The 14,611-nt window shown below is 51.0% G+C and overlaps 1 protein-coding gene across 2 annotated transcripts in view; it reads left to right on the plus strand.

Annotated features, from left to right (window-relative positions):
• The first annotated feature begins 4,918 nt into the window (after positions 1-4,918).
• FGFR2 (fibroblast growth factor receptor 2) overlaps positions 4,919-14,611 on the plus strand; it is a 127,343-nt gene continuing 117,650 nt past the window's right edge. For both annotated transcript variants that reach the window (XM_006879892.1, XM_006879891.1), the window contains exon 1: positions 4,919-5,175. In XM_006879892.1, coding sequence (XP_006879954.1) covers positions 5,010-5,175 — 166 coding nt within the window. In that variant the 5' untranslated portion in view covers positions 4,919-5,009. The remainder of the gene's footprint in view (positions 5,176-14,611) is intronic.

Consider the following 14,611-nt stretch of genomic DNA (forward strand, 5'->3'; position numbering starts at 1 on the left):
GGCCGCACAAAGCTCGGGGCCGCGGGGCTGCATGCGGCGGACCTGGCCGGGCGCGGCGACTCCTCCCGAGGCCGGCGGTGCCCCGAGGCCGCAGCTCCCGGGCGCGCTCTCCCCGCTCGCCAGTGGCCGGCAAAGTTTGGCGGCGGAGACGCAGAGCCGGAGTCCTTTCTTCCTCTCGCTCCCCAAACCAGAGCGCAGCCGAGGGCGTCATGCCCGCGCTCGTCCGCCGCCCGAGCTGCGCGTGAAGCCGGAGCCTCTGCGCCTCCGGGAGCCGGGAACGACTCTCGGCTGGAGTTTCCCCCGAGGGACCCCGGAGCTCGGCGCTCCAGCCATACGGACCCACGCCGGCCGCGGGGACCTGAGATCGACAAGCCGGGTTGCTATTCAAGGTAATCGCCCGGTGGGACAGAGGAGGCGCCCGGGCTGGCCCCCACGAGAAGGCGCGGCAGAGCAGACCCCTGGAGAGCTGGCCCCTCTTTCTGGTTAGGTGATGGGGGACGTGTGGATGCGTGCTCACGGTTCACTTGGGCCAGCCCTGCCTCCAGTACTCCATCCAGATGCTGACATCTGCCTCTTGTGCTGACACCCCCCGCCTGTCAAACTCCGAGGACTCAGTCCAGAGTCCCTCCAACCCCTGACGGGCGGCCGGCGAGGCTATGCACTGGTCCCACCGCCCGGCAGGCAGGGTCCTTGCGGGGTACCTCTCCTTGAGCTTGGGGAGTGCCGGCCTGACCCTGTCCAGACGCCGACAGGGTACCAGGGGGCGAGAGGGTGTCACAGGAGTGGGACTGACCGCATGTAGCCGGATTGCTATTCCCGTGGAGATGGCGATGCCGAATGGGAACACAGAAAGGGTACCCCGATTGTGGTGCTTGCAGCCGGCGCAGGCAGACGGGCAGGCGGAGCGCGGCGCCCGGATCTGGGGGCGGGCCGCCCCGCCGTTCCCGGCTCCCCGCCCGCAGTGTCGAAAGCACCGGCGAGTTGGGACTTGCGCTCATTCCTGCAGCGCCGCGCACACTGGGGAGCCGGCAGCGCGCTCCGCGAGGCGCAGCCCTTCCACCGAGGCGCACGGGCAGCTCTGCGCACCGGAGCCGGGCGGGCCCTTGAGCTGCACGGCCGGCGGGCCCAGTCGTCCGGCCCTTCCTGCCTCCGACCCAGTTCAGTAAAAACGGCTCTTCCCGGCCAGCCCACTTTCAAACTCTCAGTACCTATTATGCTTGGTGTGAAATGCTATCAACATTTAAAACTCCATTGTCCCTTGGGACCAAATCCCCGTAAATCTTCCACCGGCCACGACTCATTTTCATCTGAAAAGCCTGTTTAGTTTGAATAGAAAAGCAATCGGGCACCCTCTCCCCGGACTGTCAATTAAAATGCAGATTTCTCCCGGCTCCGGGGCGCGAGAATTGGGTGAAAACCCCGACTATTCCAGGCAAACAAATGAAAGGCATGCTCTGGTGAAACGGGGCGGCGGCGCGGGGAGCCGAGCGGAGCCCCCCCCCAACCCCCAGGCTGGCTCGCGGCGTCCGCAGGCGCGCGCTGCCGGCTTCGGTCCCTCTGTGCTTTTTTCCCCAGCAGTTTGTGTATGTGGAGGAATTTTTCCCTCCAGGTTTAACACCTTGGCAGCTACCTGCTCTGCTCAGCTTTGGGGGGTAGGGGGAGCAGTAGGAAGGTTTTGAGCCTGGAGATGGGCGTGCCGGGGGGGGGGCGGGCTTTCCCAGCCTCGGGGAGGCGGTGTTGACGTCGCAGATGTAAAGTACAGCTTGGCGCAGCGAGTCCAGGGGCGCAGTGTGGGATGCCCCGGTGCTCGGTCCCAAAGGTGGGCATCCAGTGAGGACCAGCACCCTGCGTGGAGCACACTTCTTGCAGGGTGGGGGCGTGGGGTTGTGGGACGTTTGGGAACTGTCACTCTGGGTCTGGTCTGCGCGCCCGACCTAGGGACAGGCTTGTGTGGAGTGAAACTCCCCCTGGTTCACAGATGGGAGAAGACCCATCCGTCAGAGGCAAGCTGACAACTCCTCCAGCATTCGGGCTGAGAAGAGAGTTCCCTTTCAAGGGGAAAAATAAACACGCCCGGCTTTCACTGGCGCTGGGCTCCAGGAAGGATTATGGTCTTGCAGGCAGGAAGCCGGATTGTGGCCGCCGGTGGCGTGCTGGGCCTGTGTTCCCAACTCCAGGCTCGGGACCTAATTACCCCGCCTGGGGGCTCGCTCCGCACTTCGTTTACTCTATCCTCAGCGCTGCAGAGCCCCAGGTCCCTCCGCCCAGGCCGGCACAGTTCTGGTCACCACCAGGGGGGCCTGGAGCTGGGACGGCAGGTTTGTAGGGGAAATGAAGAGACCGTAGTGGTGCAGCAATTTTTTTAAAGCACCCGGCTGCCAAGCAGCCGTCTCTGGCTCAAGGCACCAGCAGCGCCTAGAGGGCAGCCGGTTCAGGAGAGATTGACGGCTTTGGGAACTGGTGGACTATTCTAGTTGTTCAGTAGGGCTGCCCGGGGCTGGGGCGGCTCCATGGCTCTGCTTTGGCTGGTGGACCCTGATGGCTGGAGGGTTTGGGGAGGCCTCAGCTCGCCTTCCCAGGAGGGAAGAAGGCCCCGTGCAGGGAGGGTGGTGGTGCAGCAGTGTCCCTGAAGTTGGATGAGAGGTAAAATAACTCCATGCAGTCTCCCACATGGACACGGGAACAGACCTGGGATTCTCCACAGAGGCCTGAGCTTTAAGAGGGGAACAAAGTTAGAGAGGAGAGTTCTTCAAGTCTTCCTCACTCTTTCCTCGCTTCTCCATGAAGTCAGTTTTGCTGAAGCTTTCTTAGAAAGTGAGCTTTGCGGTCTTTGTCCTTTGGAAATGGTGTCTGGGCCTTGTGGCCCTCAGCCCTCCCTGCACTCAGCCCTCTCTGCTCTCAGCCCTCACTCCCTTTCAAGGTTAGAAGGACTTTGCTGGTTTCCAGGGTTTAGCGGCCAGACTCCAGTGGTACAGCCTGTGACAAGTACCACCCATGTTGGCATTTGCTGTGGGGCGCTGTTGAGTTGGTTTTTGACTCAGTCACTCACTCTGTGTGACAGTAGAACTGTCCCGTAGGGTTTCCTGTTGATTTGTGCTGTTGAGTCCCAACAGACCCTTAGCTACCTTCCAGCAGGTTTTTGGAGGCAGTAAATCACCCAAGAGGAGATAGTCCTTCTCCCATGCAGCAGCTGGTGGATTTGAACCACACACCTTTGGGATTGCAGCTCAGCTTTCTACCACCAGAGCTGTCCCTAAGCTGTGAGAACAGAGCTCTGATTGCACAGTGGTCAAGCAGCTTGGATACTAATTGGAAAGCCTGCAGTTTCACTGAGGCAGCGTCAGAACGATGAGTCGGTGTACTTCCGTAAAGATGTAGTCTTGGGAGGCTCTGGGGCAGTCCTGCTCTGTTCTACAGTTTGTGTGTTTAGAATCACTGTGATGACAGTGGCGACCCAGGCCTTTCTTCTTCCTCTGAGCCCTGGATTGTCTTCCAGCTGCCAAGGTTTTGGTTACCAGCTTACAGCTCAACCATTTCACCACCGGTCTCCGAGCAGTTAGCTAACGTTCAAGGTCTCACTTCACCTCCCACGTCTTACACGATCTGATTCTCTTGTGTGGATCAGTGAGTGATTCGAAGCCCACAAAGTTAATATATGCTCTCCTGCTGATCACTTTAATCAACGTCTGTTTTGACTAGACACTTAGAAAGTGAATGACCTTAAAGTTACTTAAAATACTTTAAGTTCTCTTTGGAAATGATCTTTGTCTTGAAATCGTTTGGATCAAATGAGTGGATGAAAGAGTGGTGGCGAGCGCCCCCTTGTTAACTCCTGAAATTGTAGCCAATGGCGAGCACATCGGGATTTAACAGCCAATCATGCGCCATGTCGAGAATTAGCATGGTATTGTCACTGTTGGGGTAAAGCCTGGCCCCTGTTCATGTGGAAACGTACGTCGGCATCGACTTCCATTTCTTCCCCACCCTCAGTTGGAAGCAGGAGTGGCATCCACTTCCTAAATAACATGCCCCCGGAAACTCTATGAACTTTGATAAATGTTGATAGTTGTAGAGGGGCTTCAGGCCTTTTGTTCATAGGGTCGCTATGAGTTGTACTTAACTCGAAGGCACTCAACACCACCACCACCATCACCACCAGCACTAGGTTGAGGACGTTTCTAGACCTGGTCCACCAGGAAGGAAACCAGAGTTGTGCCAAACCCCGATGAGGCGCCTGTCGTGTGACTGTTGTGCGGCGCCATCATTTGTCCTTCCCAAGTAGCTGATGGGTGCAAGAAAGGACAAGCCCATCAGCATTTGATAATGAACCGTGGCACGGGACACCGCCGGGACCCGTGGGTCGTCTTCCTGGGCTTTCTCCTTCTCTGGCCAGCTTGCTTCCTGAGGAGCTCCGGGGAGGACAGGGAGACCGTCCCAGGGTTGCCGTGCAGGGATCCAAGGCTGCGAGCAGACGCCTGTGGGTCAGCCCTCTCACGCCCAGGGAGGCCCATGGGCTGCGAGCTCAGCTGCTGATACCACCCGAGCATATTTGAACTTGCATTTGTAGTTGCCCTTGGGTGGAAGGTCACGCTGCTTCTGCTTTCCATAGGCGGCAGAGAGCCCCTTGCCCCACTGACAGGGTCGTGTGGCTGAGTAGTTCTAGGTCCTTATCTGGGTGTCTGTTAAGTCTGCCTTAGGTAAGGAAGGTTAGCCATTAACAGAGCCTCTGTGTGGACACACCTGGGAGCCGAAGGTGAGCATGGGAGGCCTTTGCAGATAGAGAAGATGATTAAGAGCTGAATAAAGGCTGAGCAAGGCCTTTCTCCCAGTCGAGCTTGAGTGGACCGGCTGGGGACGCTGTCACTGACTCGCCACCTCTCTTTCCTCCCGTAGCCGCTGTGACAGGCGCAGAGGCGAGGCCAGCAGCGGCTGCAGCAGCACCTGGTCCCTGAGCCCACCACAGGCTGGAGGCATCGCTGGCGGTCCATGCCCGTAGCCGAAGTGTGCAGATGGGATTAACGTCCACATGGAGATACGGAAGAGGCCCGGGCATTGGCACCCTAACCATGGTCAGCTGGGGTCACTTCATCTGCCTGGTTGTGGTCACCATGGCAACCTTGTCCCTGGCCCGGCCCTCATTCAGTTTAGTTGAGGATACAACACTGGAGCCGGAAGGTAAGTGAGCCTTGCACTGCGCTTAGAGGGTCTCCAGTGTGTGTGTGGATTGGTCTGTGGGGATGGCTGTCCTGGGCGGGCCTGTTTTATACTCGGTTGTCCTTGTATCATTACACAGTCGGCTAAGGGCAGTTAAGAGTAGTGGCTTTGCTCTGCCCAGTTGCTGGGCGGCGAGAAGGTTCCTTTCTGGGCTAGCCGGGGCAGTTTGGTGGTGTCTGCTGGGGGGAGGAGGTGGTGGCTGTATTTTTTGGCCCCAGACCTGGGAAGGAGACTCCGGCTGCTGGAGGAATAGAGGCTTCTCGCTTTCTGTGCAGTGTGCCTGCAGGAGGGAGGTGATTGCTTACCATGTAAAAAATTGCTGTTTTCCGACAAAAGGCACCATTAAGGGAAATCGCCAGCCTCTGAAATGCTGACATTTTATTTCCCATTGTCTAAGGAGAAGAAGGAAGCTGCAGAACTTGTGCATGGTGATGCTTCACAGATTAGACTTTGTCCTCTTTTTTGAGTAGCAATTCATCATAGTGAAACAGTGCCTTGTGGAGCCTCCGTGGCTATTTTGGGTAAATTCCAGTGAGAGTTTACTAGGGGGTCTCCGCCACCTCTGAGCACCTGCAGATGAGGGGGTTGTGCCTGGGGATTTCAGCTGGAGCATGGAAAGTCTTGGGGGGGTGCAGGGCTGGGCGAATCGGCTGGGTAGTTTGGGAAGCTCTCTCAGGTTGTCTGGAGACTCAGCCAAGCCCGGCTCGGGGCGGCGTGGTGATCTGTCAGCAGCAGGAATATTGGTAGCGGAGTTCCTTTTCGAGTGGTAACCCGAGAAGAGCACGGCAGATCCCGACACTCATCGCCACTTAATGAACCTGTCTGCGGGCGCCCACCTGGTGCCTGCTTGGCTTGGGGAGCCGGGAGCTGGCCCGAGTAGTCTGGGGTCAGCCCAGCTGTTTTGGGGAGGAGCGTCCAGAGGGGTGGGCTGGAAAAGGGTGAAAGCCCAGGATTGTGGGCCCCTCAGGGAGGGGATGCATGGGAGGGATGGCACTGAGAATTTGGTCCCTGGGATGGTCCCTAAAGATGTAAACAGTGCTGCATACTGAGTCATCCCGGGATGGCCTGATGGACTGTGGGTCACGCAGACGCTCCGAGGTGCAGTGATGACCAGGTGTGGTGCTTCACCTGCCGCCCTGGCTCTGCCGTGAAATGGATGCAATTCGTGACTGGGCTGCCTCTTGAACAGACTTGATTCAAGAGAAACAGATCCTGGTTTCTGAAAGTCATGCCTGCTTTAATTTTGCTAATAATGAAAATGGATGTTTCCCTAATTGCTGGTTCCCATGAGCGCCTGGCTCGCAGGGCTGTGGGAAGTGGAGTGAGCCTGGATGCTGGAGGTGGGGTGGGGTGGTGGGGGCTCCGAGGCGCTCAGGTTTCGGGAGGGGGAACCTGTCATTTTCTATTTACACGTTCAGGGCAGCACTGATGTGTTTTGAGGTAAAGTGTGAAGTCGCCCTGGAGTGTTTCTTTGGCCGGATTTAATGACTGGGGAACTGTTTATAATCTAGCAAGGACATGGGGCAAGGCAAAGAGGGGAGCCAGGCTGAAAGAGTTCAAGTCTCCGGAAAGGATATTTGTGTCAAATTTTGTATTTGACAACATGGATACTGTTGAAAGCAGCAGACCTTAAAGATCTGGGGTGTGGGTGCACTGGGGTGGAGAGTGGGGGCTTTGGCACATAGGAAGTAGTTGTGAAGGGTCTTCTGTGCCTATTTTTGTGTCTCTGGCTTCCATGAGATTTACTCCCAGGGTTATGAGACCTGAGGGGGCAGGGGAAGAGAAACCCCTGCAAAGCAGAGACTTTGGCCAAGTGTACCAGCACCTGAGCCTCACTTTCCCCTGCTGTCATCTGATGCTTGCTAAGGGTCTCTACAGTTTTATATAAAGTGGGTCCTAATATCCTCAGAAGACGGCCTTCCTCCAAGGGTAGATAGATTTCAATTAGACCCAGACATAAAAAGAAATTAGCATTGGGCCTGGCATCTAATAAGCACCTGATCCCCATTATTACTATCATTGTGCCCCAGCCAGCTGGGAACGTGGGCTTTCCCAGGGCAGGAAGCTGGTCGCGTCAGTTGCCACAATATCAGGACGCTTGCACCTTTGGGAGGCAGCTGCAGAAAGGGTTTGCTGTGGAGGAAGCCCTCCTGTTGCACATAGCTCGCTCTGTGGGGCTGGAGTCCCTCTTGTAGCCTCTGGTAGTACAGATGTGGCTACTGCTGTCCGTCCCCAGGACGAGTCCGCCTAGCCCAGGTGTTCAGCTCTGAGCTTCGAAGGAAGGTGATCTAATTATAGATGAGAAAAGAGCTCTTGACAACGGGAGGCAGCTAACTAGGGCAGTTCTAGCATATTCTCTCTCTCTGTGTGTCCCCTCACTCTCACAGTTAGTCTGACATTGGGCTCACCCTTCCCCCCTTTTGTTGCAGAAAGTCTCATCTTGGAAGATTCTGTGATTTGTTAGTTCAGAGGCTTAGTTTAAATGATGGTCATTGAACTGAACTGGGGAGAGATGCCCAGAAAAATATGTTTGAGGGGTTCCAAGAAAGAGTCTGTATTATCCCACTGAAATGACCATGTTTGTGTTATGTGTTGGGCTTCTCTAACCCAAAAGGTGATTGTTTCTAATCACTCCACAGGAGAGAGATGATAAATCTCTTTCTGGGAAGAGTTCCAGCCTTCAAAATCTGCCGGAGGGTCACCATGAGTTGTAATTGACGTGAGGGCAGTGGGTTTGTTGGTACAGGAAGTTTATGTCCAACTTCCTGTCTTAAGACACCACAGTCTATCACATATCGTTTCACGTCATTCAGCTTTTGGGTACTTTGTGCATTAGAAAATACCTCCTGTGGTTAGGTTAGGTCTGCTCGCCTCACTTAACAAAATCGATACTTGGTCTTGAGCAGGTTTTAGTTGTTAAGATTCCAGGTTAAAAGAAATGTTTCTGATTCAAATCCAGATATTGTCTCAAAGCAGGGACAGACTTCAATGGCAAGGACAGTTATGCTGATTAATATTCTGCTTATGCCAAGCATGATAGGGTGGGTGACTCTTACTTTCAGGTTCCTCCTGACATTGTCACCTACACTGGTTAATTAAGTCACTGTTGACATTCAGGACATCTTTGTTTACACCCGCTCAGTAGGAGAGAAAATGAAAGGGTCTTTCTAACCCCAAACCCTTAATTACTTTCCCCACCCTCCACACGGTGTGACTGTGTGACTGGGAAGAGTAGGCACCTGGGAATAGAGGCGCTTGCAGGCCTTCCTGGCAGCTCTCTGTGAGGAGCTGGGGTCCTGGGCCAGCCTGGGAGCAGAGTGGAGCCAAGCCGGGGCACCTTCCTATGTTGGAGTTTTCAATTTGACTGAGGCCCTTTGTTCAAAGTATCGTAAATGTCATAGTATCAACCATACACATTTAATTGTGAGGGAAAAGGAAAGAGAGAAAAAAGAAAAAGGAATAAATCCGCATACCAAGAGTGTATGATTTAAACTAATCTTCTGTTTTGTATTATCTGCATCTTTGTTCCTCAATTTGAGTGTTAATATTTAAGAGTTGACTGTAACTTGATAGTTAGCTTAAGAACAAGGACTTATTCTTGGTCAATTAAGCCAAATGCAGGCTGATGCAGTTAAATACACAATGAAGTACATATTCTTTATGGGTATATAAAGTATTTCACAATTCATAGACAAAGGACTGTGTTTAGCACCACTTGTCGAGCAAAAGTCTAGCAGGCAGGCCTGTTTCTATACTGGCTCTCTCTGACCTGAATCCCTTTTTTTTCTTTTTTAATATTTCTGGCCCGTGTATTTTAACCAGTTAAAAGCTGGAGCACCTACGTAAGCACAACCCTGCTCTTCCCTGGCCCCCTTTCAAATGAACGAGGCATCAGAAGCGCCCTTCTTTTTAAGGCTTTCCACTTCAGTTGAGGCTGAGAATTCACCAAACCAGAGCAATCCAATCTGAGATGTTTCTAATGTCAGACTTAATGAATAATTATGCAGCCGTGAAATCACTTAGGGTAGCTTAAACAGACGGGCATTGAAGTTCTCCGCCAGCCATTTCTAACTCTAACAGCCGCTTCAGCTTGCAGACATGTTGGGTGTTTACTTGGGGAGCGTAATTGTTAAAAAGCTCCCAACATCCTTTAATCAGAGTTAGCTTCATTTCGCATTTCCATCAAAGCTGCCTAGTTCATGTCTTTAAAGGCGAAAGTGGCAAATGGATCTGGGGTGCTCAAGTGTTGAACTAGGTGGGATATATGGCTGGTGGCCCACCTCTGCCTTTGACTTTCCTAGGTTGGCTGACCAGAAATTATTTCTTGTTTGCGAAGTTTTCCAGCCTATCTTATAAATAACGCAAGCTGGTGGATTTTATGGGGTTGTATACAAATATCCGTAGTCTTTTTACTTTATTTCATTTTTCCTCTGGAGGGACAAATTTATACGTTTGCTGGGCCCTACATGAGACTTGGAGCTGGCCCTGCTTTCTCAGCATACACACCTGATGCCCCCTCTTCCCTGGCCAGTCTCTGTGTGTGAGTAGGGCTGAAAGTTTGGCCTCAGTTGAAGAGCAGACTTTCTGAGCATTTAGTCAGAGAATCACTGTGCCCAGGACTTATAGTCTGAGGAGGAGTGGGCCCCTCGACACTTGGATTTGCCTTGATTTTTCACCGCTGTCCAGGCGACCCCTCCACACTGTGAAGACTCCACACAAAACCAAAGGTGCTCCCGCCTCTCCTGGGCTGCCCACGTGACTGATGGTGATGGGACATTTCCTGTGACCAAACATTCTGTGCCAGCTCTAGGATTCGTTTTCTTTTCTCCCCAAGGCTTTTTCAGAGATCTTTACAGGCAGACGTAAGACGTTCTGTAGGTTTGATTCTAGACACGGCTTTAAAGCAGACGCTGCACCAAACAAGTCAGTGACTCCCCCCCCCCCCCCCCCGCACATCCCAGTTAACGTAAGAGTTATGTTTGCAATATGCTGTAATCAACTAACGGAGACTTAGTATATGCAGATGCTCTACATGGTGGGCCGCCAAATGCAAAGTTGCTGGCTTGTCTCCTGTAAAGATTTACAGCCTCTGAAACCCACGGAGGGTCACTGTGAAGTGACAGTTGACTTAGTAAGCAGTGGTGCACGTTTTTGTAATCTGTACGTGTACAGGGTTGTTATTGTGTGCCTTTCGGTTGGAACTGACTCAGAGCTGACCCTCCAGTGGGTTTTCAGAGGCAGTAAAATTGCATAGGAGGAGAAATTACACATCCTTCTCCTGTGGAGTAGCTGGTGGACTCGAACCGTAGGCCTTGGGATTGGAGCACAGCTTCTTACCATTACACCACCACAGTTCCCTGTTGGACAATAGCATTATGGGAAAAAAGCTTGAAATACCGTGAAAATGGCCCATATGTGACAGACACATGAATGAGCACATGCTGTTGGAAAGACAGTGCCATTTGACGTGCTTAATGCTGACTTGCCACACATTTTCCATTTATTAAAAAAATAGTGTTGGCATGTTCTGTAAAGTGAGGCATACCCATCCTTATTTAGTGTTTTATTTTGTTTCTGTTGTTGGGAATATACACAGGGAAGACCCAGGTCAGGGTGCTGTGAGTACTGTCTGTGTGATGGTGGTCACATCCTTGAACTTTTTATTGATTCCATTCTGAATCCGGGACTCCACCTGATAGAGAGGGTCTGTGGCTTTTGCCCCAGAGGATTTTCCAGGTGGTAGTTCTTTTCCCCAGGGAGCTGTGGTTAGCAAGTCTGTAAGCATGAGTTTGTTTTCTCTTGTAAAGCTCATACAACTTAAGATCCATTTTGAGGAAAACGTCTGTTTTCATGACATCTCTATGAATAGCTGGCTATCTGGTAGACCTGTGGAGGCCCCAGCCAGCATGCAGCTCTGGCCTTGCATGAACTCATCTAAAGGAAGGGGCCTGGAGCTGAATTCTTGGAAAGATAAGTCTTGAATAAATTGGGACACTTCATTTGATAGTTCTTTATGTCTTAGAGAGATATTTCTTCCGAGATCAACATAAGTCACTTTGTTTAAAACCCCTCCCCTCTGCCCCCTTTTCAAGAGTGTGATAGAGGGGAGCTCTGGTGGCCTAGTGGCAAGAAGCTGCACTACAATCCCAGAGGAACACGGTTCGAATCCACCAGATGCTCTGCCGGAGAAGGAGGCGCAATATCCTCCTGTACCAGTCAGATCTGATTTGACGGTACACGCACACACACACAAAATAATAATAAAAAAAAAAAAGAGTGTGATAGAGCCTCCAAGGTGGAAGCCCCAGCTTCCTCACTGGCCTCTGTTTGTCTTTCTGTCTTTGTATTCATGCCAACAACCTTGAGACAAACCACGGCCATCTTTGTAGGGTGTGTGCCCAGTGACAGTGGGTCCTCTCAGGGTGTGGGGCGCTCTGGTGGCTTAGTGGTAAGGGATTGCACTGTCAACACAAAGGTATGTGGTTTGAACCCACCAGCTGCTCCATAAGAGACAGGTGGGTAGTCTCCTCTTATGCAGTTTACTGCCTCTAAAAACCCACTGGAGGGTCAGCTGTGGGTTAGTTCCAATTTGATGGTACACAACAACAACAACAACAGCAACAGTGTTTGGGTAACGTTGGTGTGTTAAAACTTGTGTGATTCTGAGGTGGAAGGTGAGCTGTTGTCCTTTATCCCATCTGGGAAGATTGTGAGTAATTAAGTACACCCCGTCTGGAAAATTGGTGACAATGCAAATATTAAAAATAGGATTCCATTTAATTGTACTGATCCAGGGAACTAAACTGTAGTATCTTCTTTTAATCTCTGGACGAAATGGAGAATGGTAAATTCTAGATGATTCCTGCATGGACAGCACATATGTAGAATCTTGGGTTATGGGGTTATGTTTTATATTGTTGTTGTTGTTGTTATGTGCCGTCGAGTTGCTTGTGACTCATAGCGACCCTATGTACAATAGCCCTAAACTCTGCCCTGTCCTGTGCCAGTCACACTGTCTCTGATACACCCATCCCAATTACCCCAGTCCCTGAATCAATCCACCTCATAGAGGGCCTTCCTCTCCTGTGCTGTCCCTCCACCCTCTCAAGCATGATGTCCCTCTCCAAGGACCGGTCCCTCCTTATAACATGTCCAAAGTATGTTAGACGGAGCCTCAGAATCCTTGCCTCCAAGGAACCGCCTGGTTTGACCCTCTCCAGGATGAACCTGTTTGTTTTCTTAGCAGTCCATGGTGCATTCAATACTCTTCTCCAGCACCACAGCTCCAAGGCATCAATTCTCCTTCTATCCTCCCAAGTTATTGTCCAACTTTCTGAGGCATAACACCATGGTCTGTATCAGATGCAACTTAGTCTCCAGAGAGACACCATTGCTCTTCAGTACTTTGGAGAGGTCCCTAATAGCAGACTTTCCCATGTTTTATAAGGAGGTTAAAAAGTAGCTTCTAAGGAAAATGCTGATAGATTGTTGAGCCAGGTGAAGGGAGAGAGTTAAGACTTATCTAACACTTTCCATCAAAAGAACTCGACCTGAAGTGTAAAGTAAACGACACAGGTTGTCTAGATTACTTTCCAACCCTTAAAAAGAAATAAAGCCCACCAAACCCAATGCAGGTGCATATACACTCTCCTGGGCAGAGGATACTGTCCTGAGGGTTCAGGCTGTTATCTTTTCCAAAGCAGGCTGCCTTATCTCCCTCCCTGCAGAATGGCTGGTGGGTGTGACCTCTTGGTTGGAAGCAGAGTGCTTTAATAATCACTGCACTATTAAGGCTCCTTTGCTAAATTTACAGCTCCTTTATGCTACTATGTGGCCTAATAGTTCATGTTTATTTGTTAATAATGTTACCTAATATTTCAAAGTATTGTTATGCTTTTCTATGTGGTGACCAATGATGCAGTTTAAAGCAGTATCTACACACTTAAAGGGCCAACTCTGTGTGTGTGTGTGTGTGTGTGTGTGTGTGTGTGTATCTGTCTGTTGAAGAGAACAGAGGAGGAAATTGCTGTTAGAAGAAATCTAAAAATGTTTGCACCGGAAGAAGTTTAGGGTTTAACGTGTGCCTCACATTGGAACTTGCCTGTGGGCTTGCCCCTAGACTGTGGCTGTGTTGGGGGTGGTCCCTCCCCAACCCACCAGCTGCTTGCTGTCGTGTTTATTCTCAGTCATGCTGACCCCACGTGTGCAGAGTAGAGCAGAATCTGCAGGATTTTCAAGTCTGTTCCTTTATAGAAGCAGACTGCAAGGACTTTCTTCTGAGGCATCCCTGGTTATATTCGAGCTGCCAACCATTCAGTTAGTAAGTAGTTCCCCTATCCTGCTAAGCCCCCTTGATTCCCCTGAGGTGGGTGTGTAACTGAATGTATCCTACATATTTGAAACGTCTCAACTTTAAAATTGTTGATATACATAATCTCTTAAACTCTTAACCTACATTCTATGTCATATTTATTCCTATAGATAAAATTTCTTTGAATGGTAATGATGTGTGTTCTGGAGACAACTCTCAGCAAAGGAATGAGGTCTTCAGGGTCAGGAAGACCTGCTTAGAATCCCTCCAGTGTCTATAGGCTGTGAGTCCTCAGAGGAGGCGGCTGACATTTCTGAGCCTCGCTTTCCTTATCTGATAAGCTGCTATCTGTCAAAGGGCGAGGGCGTTTTAAAGCACAGTGCATACAGTAGGGGTACCTCTTCCCCACATCCCTATCAAAGCAAAAACCTGATAAAAAAATCAGAATCCTTATTTCTGGAACAATAGGAAGTTTACCATATAATTCTCAAGGATGTATCTTCTAAGGAAGCAGGATATCCTGAATTGGTCCAGCCCTTTCTGTTATCTTGGGCTTCTCCCAGTGCCTGAGCTGTGGAACTGTGTTCATCTTGCTGCTTGTTGGCCAAATGGTTTACATTTGACACTTTTTCCTCTTGTTGGGAAAAAAAAGTCATTTGCAGCCATGCGATAACAGAGAGATGCATGCTTCATGAGGAATGACAAATTTTGTAAGAAAAGAGAGGGTGGTTTGAAGCTTCTGACACATTGTCCTGAGGCTTTGCGAAGGATGCTGTGGGGAAGATGACGGGGTGAGGCAATTCCCCAGAGGCCTCATGGTTGCTGAGGGTGGAGAGTAACCGTTGAATGAATTTATTGGTTTGACAAAGCCATGTTCCTTTTACCTGGTCCTTGATATGATGGTGATGAATGAGGCCATGTGCCTTTACCACATTTCTTGTCATGATGGTGATGATGATGATGAAGTAATGGTTCTCCAGTCCTTGCAATGATGGTGCTGATGGAGGCAGTGGTAGTGGCGGTGGCAGTGATGGTGATGGCAGCAGTGGAGATGGTGGGAGTCATGGTGACGGCAGTGGTGATGGT

Source organism: Elephantulus edwardii, unplaced genomic scaffold (assembly GCF_000299155.1).
Source record: "Elephantulus edwardii isolate Elephantulus edwardi_28Jun2011 unplaced genomic scaffold, EleEdw1.0 scaffold00006, whole genome shotgun sequence".
NCBI lineage: Eukaryota > Metazoa > Chordata > Mammalia > Macroscelidea > Macroscelididae > Elephantulus > Elephantulus edwardii.